Source organism: Parasteatoda tepidariorum, chromosome 4 (assembly GCF_982258835.1).
Source record: "Parasteatoda tepidariorum strain Cologne lab strain chromosome 4, Ptep-v5.0, whole genome shotgun sequence".
In the NCBI taxonomy this organism is placed as follows: Eukaryota; Metazoa; Arthropoda; class Arachnida; order Araneae; family Theridiidae; genus Parasteatoda; species Parasteatoda tepidariorum.
Window position 1 is genome coordinate 107706141 of NC_141758.1, and position 13166 is coordinate 107719306.

Here is a 13166-nt window from a genome sequence, read left to right on the forward strand (position 1 = left end):
TTAAAAAATTATTACCGCGAGAAATTCATGCATTCTATAAACCAATTTCAAAATTCGTGAATTTCTCGCATTTTGAAAAAAATTTCTCATTAAGCCATTTAGAATAAAATCCATTTCACTTTTCTTCTTGGATCTTTCATTATTTTCAACATCTGCCCAATTATCTAGCTTCCCTATTTACCAGTATTGTTCAGAACCTTTAAGAACAACAGAACACCATCCCTCCGAACCTCTTTCAGGACGCATTTCTCTGCAACCACGTGTTTACTATAGGTAAGGTTTCTTCATGTAAGACGTTCAAATTTTGTGCGCATTAATGCAAGATGGACAAATACCTTGTAAAGGCAATATCTTCTAATCCGAAACGGACAAATGAAAATGAAACAAATGTGGGTAAGAACGATCAAAACGAAACAAATACGCATTTGAGCAACCTAATGAGAATAGCTGATGAAAAAGTAAATATAGAACATTTTCCATATGATGATGCAGCAAAAATATTCAATGCTTTAAAAATTAGAAGATGTTAAAAATGTATTATAATTAAAGAAATGATTTTTTTTCAAGTCTCTTTGTGTTTTTTTTTTTTTTTTTTTTTTAATTTTTAGAAATCTTACTTAGCTTTTTGAGAAAGGGTGAGAAATTCTCACCCATTTCTTTTCTGCGAAGGAAACACTGAAGTGTCTTAAATATACAGAAGGAAGAAAAAAAAAAGGAAAGTTTTTTTTAAATTTAATCAGGAGAAAATAGCAAGATTCAATAGAATTAGCTCTAAAAAGTAATAGCTCAGAAGTACATTTGAATTTTTGCTAAGACTTTCTGCTGCGAAGTAGTTAATACTTATTTAAAATTCAAGAAAATAAATATATGAGTAAATAACTTATTTAGTAAGGATAGAAACATTCCTAATTGTTTTTGTTTCTTTTAGACATTTCTGAACTATGCAAAAACTAAGAATTTGACTTAATATGGTAGCAACTATGGAAGAAATCAGGTAGAATTAGGAACTATAGAATGGTGAAGAGAAAAACTTCATATTATTCTTGAAATATCATCTTCATTTTTACTGTGAAAAGATTTTTGGTCAAATGTGTGATTAAAGATATTGCATTACTAAGTGCAGTATTGATATTGATAAAAGAAACATGTTCTTTGATCATGAATTCTAAAGCGCAATATTACTATACATGGTGTGTAGCCAAATCTTTCAACAAAAAATAAGCACCTTTTAAGCACTAAATACATTAACAAAATGCAAAATAGTTTTTAAAGACTACATGATCAGGATAAATTAAGAGTTTATGATAAATACTTATTTTCTTGATTAAATAAGCCACCATAAAATAAAAAAAATCGAGAGATTTTTCTGTTCAATTTCAAAAGGGGGGAAATGAAGTCTGAAATTGAGAATATCTTGCAAAATGCAGCAGATTTGTACATAAAGAGTGCAAGTATCTCACCGAACCTGGCTTAGTATACGTACACGCGGATCCGCAAGTATCTCATCAAACATGTAAAATTATTGTCGTTTCATACGCTATGGACTGACGGTACAACGGAATGCACTTTTAAAAATAGCAATTTTTAAAAACGCTACACATCATGCATACCCTCCAACTGCTACGGAATTTCCGTAGTTTCAGAAATCTTCTTTTCAGACGGTAGCAAAATTAATGTCTTAATATTTAAAAAAATTAATTTTAGCGTAACTTGTCCACTATTACTTATAAAAGTGCAGGCCATATGGCTAGATTCTTAAGTTCTGATAAAAGTTTTATGAGAGATCCATTTGCTTTAAAAATTTCTACTTTGGTTAGCTACCACTAGAAAGAATTATTTTCAAAATCCTCATAAGTTGGAGGGTATGCATCATGCATAAAAAGCGACTGTCTGAAAACATAATTCCCGAACGAATCCATATTATAATGGAACTACAAACCAATTTAATTATTTTTGTACTTCCTTTTTAATGCACTCTTGACAGGGGCAATATATCAAGGTACTTATAATGAATACATACCGTGTTGTAAATGATATAAAAAAAAAATTTTCACCCAGTTTGAGTTTGTAAGTTCCTTTGATTATACAAAAAGATTTTTATGATTAATATTCATTAAAGAAAGTTCTTTTTGAAATTGAAAAGTTCCTTTTATTCTCTTGTTAGAACCAGACAAGCTAGTTTATTAGGCAGAAACAACTACACTTTAAATAATTCAGAAATTTTATTGGCATTAAAAGTATTAGAAAACTAATAAAACAAAGATTAATATATCACAAGAACAAGCAAGGGCAAAACCCTTGCTTAAATCAGATAAATTCAAAAACCATGTAGTAAAAGAAATTAAACATAAATATAGTGCTATATAAGTAAAATTGGTGCAATAAAATAACTGCTTAAATAAAATAAAATAAAAAAACTATATCCATGACAACCCATTTCATTAAGTACTCACAGCAGAACTAGAAGCAGTTGCGTCATCATCTTCAATAATCATTTGCTCACCCTGGTCTTTCCATTTTAGAACCCAATGCTTATACCAGCCGTTAGTAGCTGACATCAGGCCTGGACCACTCTTGGCACCATTCTGTTGTTCAAAAAGGCAATTAGCCCTGGTTATTAGCATACTCTTAGTCACTCTTGTACCTATTAAAGATGGATTTGTGAAATTTTAAAGTGCAAAAAGGCAATTCTAAGCAGTAAAAAACAATATATATTTAAGTGCAGTACAATCTTAAGTATTTGAGTTCTGCTCAATTAGATTGAATGTTTTAAAATTCAGTCTAAGCTCAATATAGAAACCCCTACGGTACAAGCAATAATGGACGCTATAACACGACGTTGCTATATTGCGACTACGTAAAATGAGTGCAAACATTTACTTACTTTTTATAAATACTGGAGTTATAAACATGCTGTACTTTTAATAAAATTAAGATAATGACTAATCAGCAGTTTTTTTCACATAAATAGAGTATTATTTCTTTAAAGTACATTAAAGGTTAAAAAGTAATTAAAATTTTTAAAATGGCATCATTTAATATTGCGCATAAATTCCAGCCAGTCATTCAGTGCGTTTTCTAGATTGGAATGAAAAAACTTAGTTCTTCTGTCTGTAGAATTACATCACGATGTTTAATTATCGCAAACAAAGTGCATTTCCAAATTTTAATTTAGCAGTTTTTGCCATCTATCCAATCCATTTAAAATTACTAATTTTTGCTCTTAGCATGTAGTATTACACTGGACCCTGGTTAGGGACAGCCATTTTTGATAAACTGTTCAGTTTAGACAGTCCAATAGCCGTTAAAATAATATTGCGTCTATAAGGGTTCCCACTCAATTTCAGAAGGAAAAAAAATCTGACTTTTCCAGATATATCAGGTTATCAGATAAAATTTAATAAAAATCCATACCATACTTTATCTATTTTATACATTTTTTTTAATCAGAAAACTTTTATTTTCTTTATTTGTAATATCAAATATTAGATTTTGTGAGCAAAAACAGATAATAGAATGAAAATGGAAACATAGAAAAGTTTCACTTAAAGGTGGAATTTCATACAATAATTGAAATAGCAGTTAGAATTTTAAACAGAATCTCAATAACTGATTACTGTTATTGACAATTCTAAGACTGGTAATTTTCGAGGTATGATATAGGAATTCTTTAGGTTTTATGTAAACAAATTGCAACTTTCACTGCTTTTTATAGTTAAAATGAAATTCCCTGGCAATTCCTAGTTTTCCCTGCACTCCCTAACCCATGGGAGCCCTGGTCTACAAAACAGCAAATGGGAGGGACAATGGAAGGGTCGCAATAAAGAGTACAGTATTTATAAACAGTTTATACAGTATTTATAAACAGTTACGATAATTTGCAGCAAATTCATGTTACTGGGCTTAAATTTCCTTTCTATAATTTTAGGTTTTAGTTCAAAAATGTTTTAATAGATGGTGCAAAAAGTAAAGGAGTAAAATATAGCAAAATAATTAAAAATAACATAATTTTTCAAAATCAAAATTATTAATCAAAATTATGTTACCATATATTTGAAATATTCGACATCAGTTCCAGTTGTTTGACATAATGTGACATGTATCAATGTGATTGTAATTATTTCGCTTTTAAAGTGGCCAGGAACAGCCAGGTAAAAATATTCTCTTATTTTTCAGGTTGATTTTAATAAATTTTCCTGATTTTTGCAACAGGTGGAATAAGTTTTATTAATAATTTTACCATTGTCTCTTATCCTTAAACATAGAATACAATAAAAACGTAAAACACAATAAAATTTTAATTTAAAAAAATTACAAGACCAATTTGCTTTTTTTTTGGGGGGGGGGGAATATTTATACTTAAAGGTACATCAAATTCAAATTGATGCATAAAAAAAAAAAAATTCAATTATTTTTTTCGAACCAACTATCGTATGTGCACCTTCAAGATTCTTCTATTATTCTTAATCGTTTCTGAGTGTTGTCAACTAGATGTGAGGTAAGTAACTTAAAAACTTCTATCTTAAGACAGGATAGATTTTTTTTAAAATCCACTTTAGTTACAAAGTTTTTGTTATCCTTGATTTATTATGACAAATGTTTTATTATTTCGGATAATACATTATTACAGGGGTGATTGTGAGCCCAAGTCAAAATTCCGGAAAATTTCTGGAGTAAAAAAAAATAAATATTAAATCGAAAAATTAGAAAAAAAATTTAAACAAGATTTTTTCCTTTTTCTCAATAATTCTTAGTTTACTTAAAATATATTTAAAATTTTACACATACCTATGATGACCTAGAGAAGTAATTAAAATTTACAAATATGTCTTTCCTTCTAGAGTTTATGATTATAATAACTATTTACTGATAAAAAATTAATATTAATCTTGAATATAAGCTTATAAAGTATCTGGCTCTCCCTTACAAACAAATAAAAAAAACTGTGTTTTTTCAAGTTCCACCTTTGAAAATTTGATTACCGGAAACTTCTGTGATCAATGATTTTTTGAAACGTCTGTACCGATCTCCGGAAACTTCCGGATCACTGTTAGCGAAAAATCCGGGAATCCGGATTTTTTCCGGAGCACAATCAGCCCTGTTATTATTACGAGCAAAACTTTCTTAACCGCCTGCTATACTTATCTATTTGACATTGATTAACGAAGCAATATTTTAAAATCACGAGCCGCAGATTGAGCAACCCCTGGCTTAAGACATATATACAAAATTCCATTGCCATTCCCAAACCAGAGTAGCTTTAATTCCATTTTCCAGATTCCAATAAATATTGCATACTACTTATAATAAAAATCATCTGAAATATAGCACTTTTTTGCATCCATATAGTTTGGGAGAAGTTCAAAAGAATATCATATCAACAAGGTGAGAAAGAATGCAAGGTTACCGCAGTTTAACAACCAAATAAATAATAGATACAAAAAAGAATTTGAGAAAGAATGCGAGGTTACCGCAGTTTAACAACCAAATAAATAATAGATACAAAAAAGAATTTAACTTTTGCTTACATTTATTAACACAAACAATAAATAAAACTCACCTTTTTCTTTCAATTCTTTGTAATATTTAAATAAATCATTATCAACTTGTTCTGTGATGCTATCGTTTAAGACATGTTGAGTGGCATTTAAAAGATCTGTTTGCAGTACTTCTTTGTCAGCTATCCAGCGACTGATGACGCGACGCGCAATGCCATATTTTCGCGATGTCGCGTGCTTCGTGTGACTCTGTGCAAACTTCACAACCTAAAATTAAAAATTATAAAATAGAATACAGAACAAAAAACAAAAAAAATAATAATAATATTTGCTCAATATAAGATTCTTATTTAGATATATACTGAAAGGGTTTTAAAAACTTTGAAGCATGAAAATAGTTTCAAATCTGTTGATGTCAGAAAGTTTTGCAACAAACAGTGATACCTTAGTTGGCTAAAAAAAAAACTGAAATTTTTCAGGCTTAGCTAAGATTATCGTCAACTCGAAGAATTAGCGATCTACTGTTAGATGTACAACTTCCCCAAACTAAACTTTATCAATACAACACTAAATAAAGATCTTCTTCAAACTTCATCAATCCAACATTGAAAGAAGATCTTCATTCTTCATCAATCCACAGCTAGATGGAGGTCTTCAAAATTTATAGATTCACTGCTGAATGAAGATCTTCATCTAACTTTATCGATCCGCTGCAGGATGAAGGTTTAAACTTTTTGTCGAATTTTGATCTGCCTTCTCTGCACTCTATAATCCATTTCACCTCAAGTTTCCACTGGAGAGAAAGGCAGACCAGATTGCAGCCGTGTTCATGGAAACTGGGTTACTCATTAAGTTAGTTAGGGCATGAGGTAGTAATAAAAGGAGAGAAAGTGGCCAGTATTGATATTAAAAGAAAACAAAATGCTGATTTTTTTTTTTTTTTTTTTTTGCCAGAATCTTACTAAAATTTTAAACAAGATACAGAAAAGAAAAAGATTTTTTTAGAGCATTTCTAATAATTAATTTGAGATACTAATTGTAAGCTGATTTTTTGATATAATTTTTAAAAAAACAGATTTTCTTATTATAATTTTTAAAAAACAGATTCTTATTAATATTTTTTAATTAACAAAATTATAACAAATAAACATAGCTAACAAAATTATATTTAAAAAGATAATTTTTTTTTGATTAAATCTACATAAAAAAAATACATAGATGCTCATAAATACTCATTTTAATGAGCAACATTTTTTTTTTTTTGTAGATTTGTGAAAATTAATTTATTCCACATGTGTGTTTTGTGGGGGAAAGAAAAGTCAACATAGACATGAAATCATTGATCATGAATAAAATCATATGTATGTTTTATAATATTTACTGCTCGTTTTCTTTAAAAAATAAAGAAATCATATTTTTTTTCATCACTTTTCTTATTACACAACATTTATACACATATTTAAACAGTAATTTATTTAAAAATAACAAAGAACTACTTTTCAATGTCGCAGTAATGCATTTCCTACCATTCCCTGTAGTGTGAACCTTAGATATTGTAAATTGAACTATATCACCAGGATAACTCTTGGTGGTATCCAATATTTTTGTTTGATGTTCTATTATTTCCATTGTTTGCTTACAGTCCTGTATTTAAGTTTTTTTTTTTTTACCTACAGCCCCTGACCAAATTATTAGATGCATTACAAAAGTCTATTTAAAACCTTAATTATCAAGTGATACTGTACAGCATTATTGTTTTTACGCGACAGAAACCGATTTACACTCGTAATGCAATACATTAAAAATAAATTGAAAAATCTCCTGAATAAAAACCCATAACATGTATATTTAAATATAAAAGTATTGCATATAAACTCATGCAAAACATGTAATTATTAAGTAGCTAGAGTGTGTCTTTTCTAATAATTTAGTCTAATTATTATAATATACTAATATAATACCTGATATAATAAATATTATATATTTATATAATATATAATTTATTTTATCCAATCGTCAAATTTATATTATATATCATCTAATTTAACCAATTAAAACATGAACGTAAACAAGTGTAAACCAGTTACAGTGTCGTAAAATCTATAAAGCTGTATAGTATCACCAGATAATTGAGATTTTACTTAGAATCTTAAGAGTGCATCTAGCCAGGAACTGTATTTATTTTATAATACCAAGAAAACGTTTTCCCATATACCTTCCAATAGATCTAACACTGACAGTTTATTCTCTGCTACATAAGTGCAGGTAACACACATTAACATTTCTTTTTAAGTAACATTTTACTACTCTTTAGAGTATAGGTGTAGCATGAGGGGGGCACACTTTCAAGAAACTGTTCGTTTATTTTAAGTTTTATACATACATTTATATATAAATATACATACATAGAAGAAATAAATATGTGAAATAAAAAGCCCTCACACTACACCTAATGCTTTAGTGTTTACAAAAAGAACTGGATTCTTCTGTTAACTTCAAACATGGTGTTGTAATTCTTTGTAAAATCTAGTTCTAAATTCTTCAAAAACAGTTTTCTGTTCCTTGATTCCCTTCTTAGTAGAATAAGTAAGACTTATAGTTTCTGAAATTGTATTTATGAAGTTAGCGGTCATATAAAATGTTTTTTTTAACTAAATAATCAGTTAAACCAAATATTATATATAAGAGATTGCTAAGTTTTTGTCCCTCTTCAGTATTTATATTTATAATAAAATTGTCACCAAGACAATATTTAAGAATAAATTAATCATGAAAACATTTTAAATATTATGCAAAAACATAAAAAATGCAAGATGGTGAAAAGAATCAAACAATGGAAAACAATTAACTTCAAGAAGTCCAAACATTTTACTCCTTTTTATCAATGCTTAGGTTAGCCTGATTTTACTCCTTGTACTCCTTTTTATCAATGCTTAGTTTAGCCTGATTTTACTCCTTGTACTCCTTTTTATTAATGCTTAGGTTAGCCTGATTTTTTTGACTAATACAACTTGTGGAAAGTGAGTAGTTATCGACCATGTCAACCTTCATCTATGAAAAGGTACCCCAATGTAGAATCGAGTTAACATGTTTTATATACTAGTGAATTGGGATTGTAGTTTTGTAGTGGTAGACACACTACAGTACTTCCCCTCCAGAATTATTGTTGTGATAGAATTCGATGAATGGATACCACTAGTTGGTTCATTGCTGTCTTGAGAGAAGCCGGGAAAGTTGCATTAAGATCACCGTATTTGTGAGTGCTGATCGTGAGGGTTGTATAAAGTGCACGGTCAACGTCGATTCTGTGTTGCCATTAGCAGTCGAGTATATACAAGCCGGAGGCGGGCGTTGTGTGTGATTGAGATTGTGAAGCAACAGTGTAAGGAGGACAATGTCACAGTCACAAGTAGCAAGCCAACTGTTCAATGCGGACCATCAGTCGAAGATAGCCTGCTCAATTCGTAGTGGCCTTTCTGCCTAGGTAGGAGTGTTCACATCTTTTCCAAAGATCACCAATGTGGGGAGAGTTGTTATCGACCATGTCAACCTTCATCTATGAAAAGGTACCCTACCATAGAATCGACTTAACATGTCTTATATACTAGTGAATTGGAATTGGAATTTTGTAGTGGTAGACACATTACAAACTCTTTATTTGTGATTATGGTGTTGAAGTTGACTTAATTGAAAGGTCTGCGGACATGAAAAACCGAGGACACCTATTCTTCCAATCGGAAATAATTCAATTTCACAAATACTCAGAATGTTGTTTTACAAATATTTTTTATTCAGAACTACAGATAGCACTATAAAATTACCGTGGGAAAAAAATATATTATGGGTAAAGACAAATATTAAATATTAACAGGGTGCGTAGTCAAATCTTTCAATAAAAAATAAGCACCTTTTAATACTTTTTAAGCCCTCAAAAAATATTTTTAAGCTACATACATTAACAAAATGAAAAATAATTCTCAAAGACTTTACATGATCATGACAAAATAACCAGTTTCTGACAAAGAACTCTTTTCTTGAATATATTAGCCATTATAAATGCAGCAGGTGCAAATGCAAAATGCAGCAGAGTTGCACTTGAGAGTGCAATAATCTCACCGAATCTCTTTGCGGATTCGCAAGTATTTCATCTAACATGTACAATGATTGGCACTTTCATATGCTATGGACCAACGGGACGCCGAACTAGATTGTGGGTGAAAAAATTTTGAAAATGTTGAATAGAACAATGTGAAAATCACGCTTTTGAATAATAGGTGGCAAAAGTCGACTGGGTAAAAAAAAATTCCTTTTTAAAAGAGAAATTAAGCACTTTTTAAAAACACCCAATGAAAAAAAGCACCTTTCAGAGATTTTAGAAAATAAAATAGAAAATAAGCACCCTTAAAAAACACTATGTGCCATGATTAGTCTTTGCACATTTTCCTATCAATGAAAACATGATTTAAAATTAGATTCATATGACTTAAAACCACACATCGCAATTCATATTTTACACAATTTGAGATTGAGAATTATTTCTTTTTTTTTAAACCAATTTTATATCAAAAGTCTCGTCTCGTATTCAAGCAATTTAAGAGCAACTGTTATGATTCATGTTCAAGCTATTTTTAAATGAAACATTGAGATTCATATTCAAGCGATTTTAAAACTAAAGGTCGTAACATTTTGTATTGTGATGTCAGAAGAAATTTTTTTCAGGCTTTTGCACCAATTTATTTGTATTATATATTAATTACACTTTAATTACCTTTATGTAAAGTCAATTTATAAAATTAAACGTAATTATTAATATTAAAATAAGCTTTATAAAAATAAGGTACTTATCCCTGCCCTCTCTTATGAAAAAAAAACAAACAATAAAACATGAAAAACCCAAAAAAGCCCAATAAAACACATAAGGGTTGAGCTTTCCTGGAAAAACAATAGTATATTTTGCAACCCTGTTTGAACTAAGTGCTAGCATCACAATTAAAATAAAATTAGGAAAAGAAATATAAAACATACCTCAAGCTTAAAAGCTAGCGTGTACGAACGCCGTCTACGCTTGCTACTAAACGAGAATGAAGAGAAAGAGTCTTCTCGATCAGACGCGCTGGGCGAAGCATCCAAATTGCGACTGCTCTCGATCAGGTCCTGAACTTTGGTGAATTTCTTGCCTCGCATTGTTATCATTTGCTGTTCCTCTCTGTCCACTTGGAAAAGACTCGTCTCTAAGATCAGACACGTGTTCTCCGTCAAGGGCTGAAAAACAAACTCTTTATTGAAATTGCAATAACACAGTTAGTTTCCTCACATTCTCGCAAAACATTCCAATTATGTTACATGAGAACGCACTCCACACATGTGTTCTCTTAGGCTGGAAAACATATTCTTCAATTCAAATCTTTATTCATCAGAAAATTTGCAGTTTTTTTCATATAAGGAAATTATGAAATGAAACACAGATCTTTAGACATGAATTATAGTACAGTGAAATCCCGCTACTATGATATACAATACAACAATAAAGCCCTTTATTACGATAATGTTTCGTGGTCCCGACGAACTTGCATATAAATTAATGTCATACTCCTCTCAATATAACAATATTCTCTGAAGCAAACAAATCCCTGTAAACCAATTTTTTCCCCAAATTTCAACCTCATTTTATCCCTTTATTATTGGTTTTCAAATAATGTAGAAAATCTCAATGTTTTGGGTATTACCAAAAGATATCAAAAAAGGAGAAAGCTTACCTCCATCAAAAGGCCGGGAACACTTCGTAATAATCCATAGACTTCTATAAATGATCTAAATAATTGCAGTTGAGACATTCAATATTAAATTTTATTCACGACCATATGGACACAAAATATTTACGGACACACACAACAAAAAAGAACATGCTTCGCAATCGTAGTTCTAAACAGTTCTCTCTCGAACCAGAATGTCAGTGTGTGTGGGAGGAGTCGGGTTAGCCTTGAGCACGTCATGCGCTCACTAGATGAAATTAAGTGATAGATTAATGAATTTAATTGGAATTTCCAACACAATGCATACTTTGTTGGTTGACAGTCAAAAAAATGGAGGGGAAAAAATCAGATTATTTTCAATAAAAACAGTTTTTGGGTATGCCTAGGATCTTATTTTCTGAACTTATTTCATTTGATTTTAATATTCAACCATAATTAACACTCTGCAAATTGATTTTTTGCATAATATATAAATACACTTATAGTTAATACATATATAACATTAAAATTTTAAAAAAAGATCTTGTTTCCCCAAAGTATGTAGGTCCTCGATATAACAATATATTTATTGGGTCCCAAAATATTGTTGAAGCGAGGTTTTACTGTACTAAGCTTAGGATAACTAATATTTCAATAACAAATGGTCAAAGTGAAATGAAGGAAAATAATTTTTACAGATTTTAAATCCAGTAGAGATGTTTCATTTCTTAAAAATAAATGTACTAAGTCCTTTGAATATGCTTAAAATGCAACCAAATTAATAGTGCGACCGTCACTGTTTCTGACATTAAAACCAAACCTTATATTATCTTCTTCGATTTAGATTTGATATTAAAAGCTTTTTCTGAAATGTTTGTTGTTTTTTAAGTAGTAGCACATGGGATAGGTACTAAGTCAGTTGCACAACTTGCAAAAGGGATAAAAAAAAGAAAAAAGAAGCATATTAATAACTTAGAAACAGCGAAAATTTATAAACAGAAAAGCTTAATATTTAACACTTTCTTTTTATTACCCTTTTAAAGTTCTCTAAAAATGATTACTTTTCCTTTCAACTTATACAATGCTTTCTTTTCCAAGTGAAGTGTAAAAAGAAAGACAAAAAATATATATAAGAATAAGAAAATAATTCAAACAAAAATACAACCAAAAAAATAAAATTGCATATGACATCGACATCACTTTCAAAATTTTAACTCTAGCACTATGGGTTTTTAAAATGGAATCCATGACTAAGTTTACGGCCAGCAACATCGTGAATTATGTGCAAGAGCACTGGTACACATTTAAAAATTGGCTAATCAACGTCCATTTGGATATTCTTTTTTTGTTAATTTGCTATTTTTTGGACAGTGTATTGAAATAATATTCCGACATATATTTCATTTAATTTACTTTCACCTATAAGTTTTTCTATTTCTAATTTATTAGCAATGGGTCTCTGCTTTTCATTTGAATAAGACCTTGTTCATTTCCTTTTAAATTTTATTTTTAACTTATTTAACTGAGAACTTCTAACAATCATTTCTGACCTATAATTATTACTACCCACTTTTAGCAAATAACTATCTTTTTTAAATTCAAAATTAATCTGCCAACCCAAACCACAGAGAGTTAACGAATGGATATTTGGCAACAATAGAATACACCAACTTTCAAGGTTCATTTTCAAGCAACTTTTAAACATTTTTCCAAGCTTCAAAAATAATTTTCTATGTTATGTTAGAATCAGGGTTGGCAGGTTTTTGACATGTGACAGTTTTTGACAGTTTAAACCATGGTTTAAACTGTCACGTCAAAAACCTCACTGTCAAAAATGTCGAAAATGTCAAAAACCTATATTCATATGCGAAATTTAATTAATACATAAAATTTATATATTTTTTAAAGGATAGTGTTTCTAAATATGTTCTAGAAA

The 13166-nt window shown here is 29.7% G+C and overlaps 1 protein-coding gene across 6 annotated transcripts in view; it reads right to left on the reverse strand.

Annotated features, from left to right (window-relative positions):
- Window positions 1–13166, reverse strand: part of LOC107442065 (uncharacterized) — a 44520-nt gene that overhangs the window by 16169 nt on the left and 15185 nt on the right. For all 6 annotated transcript variants that reach the window (XM_016055525.3, XM_016055526.3, XM_043050975.3 and 3 more), the window contains exons 3-5: window positions 10524–10760; window positions 5561–5765; window positions 2454–2644 (exon numbers count right to left, since the gene is read on the reverse strand). In XM_016055525.3, coding sequence (XP_015911011.1) covers window positions 2454–2644; window positions 5561–5765; window positions 10524–10760 — 633 coding nt within the window. The remainder of the gene's footprint in view (window positions 1–2453; window positions 2645–5560; window positions 5766–10523; window positions 10761–13166) is intronic.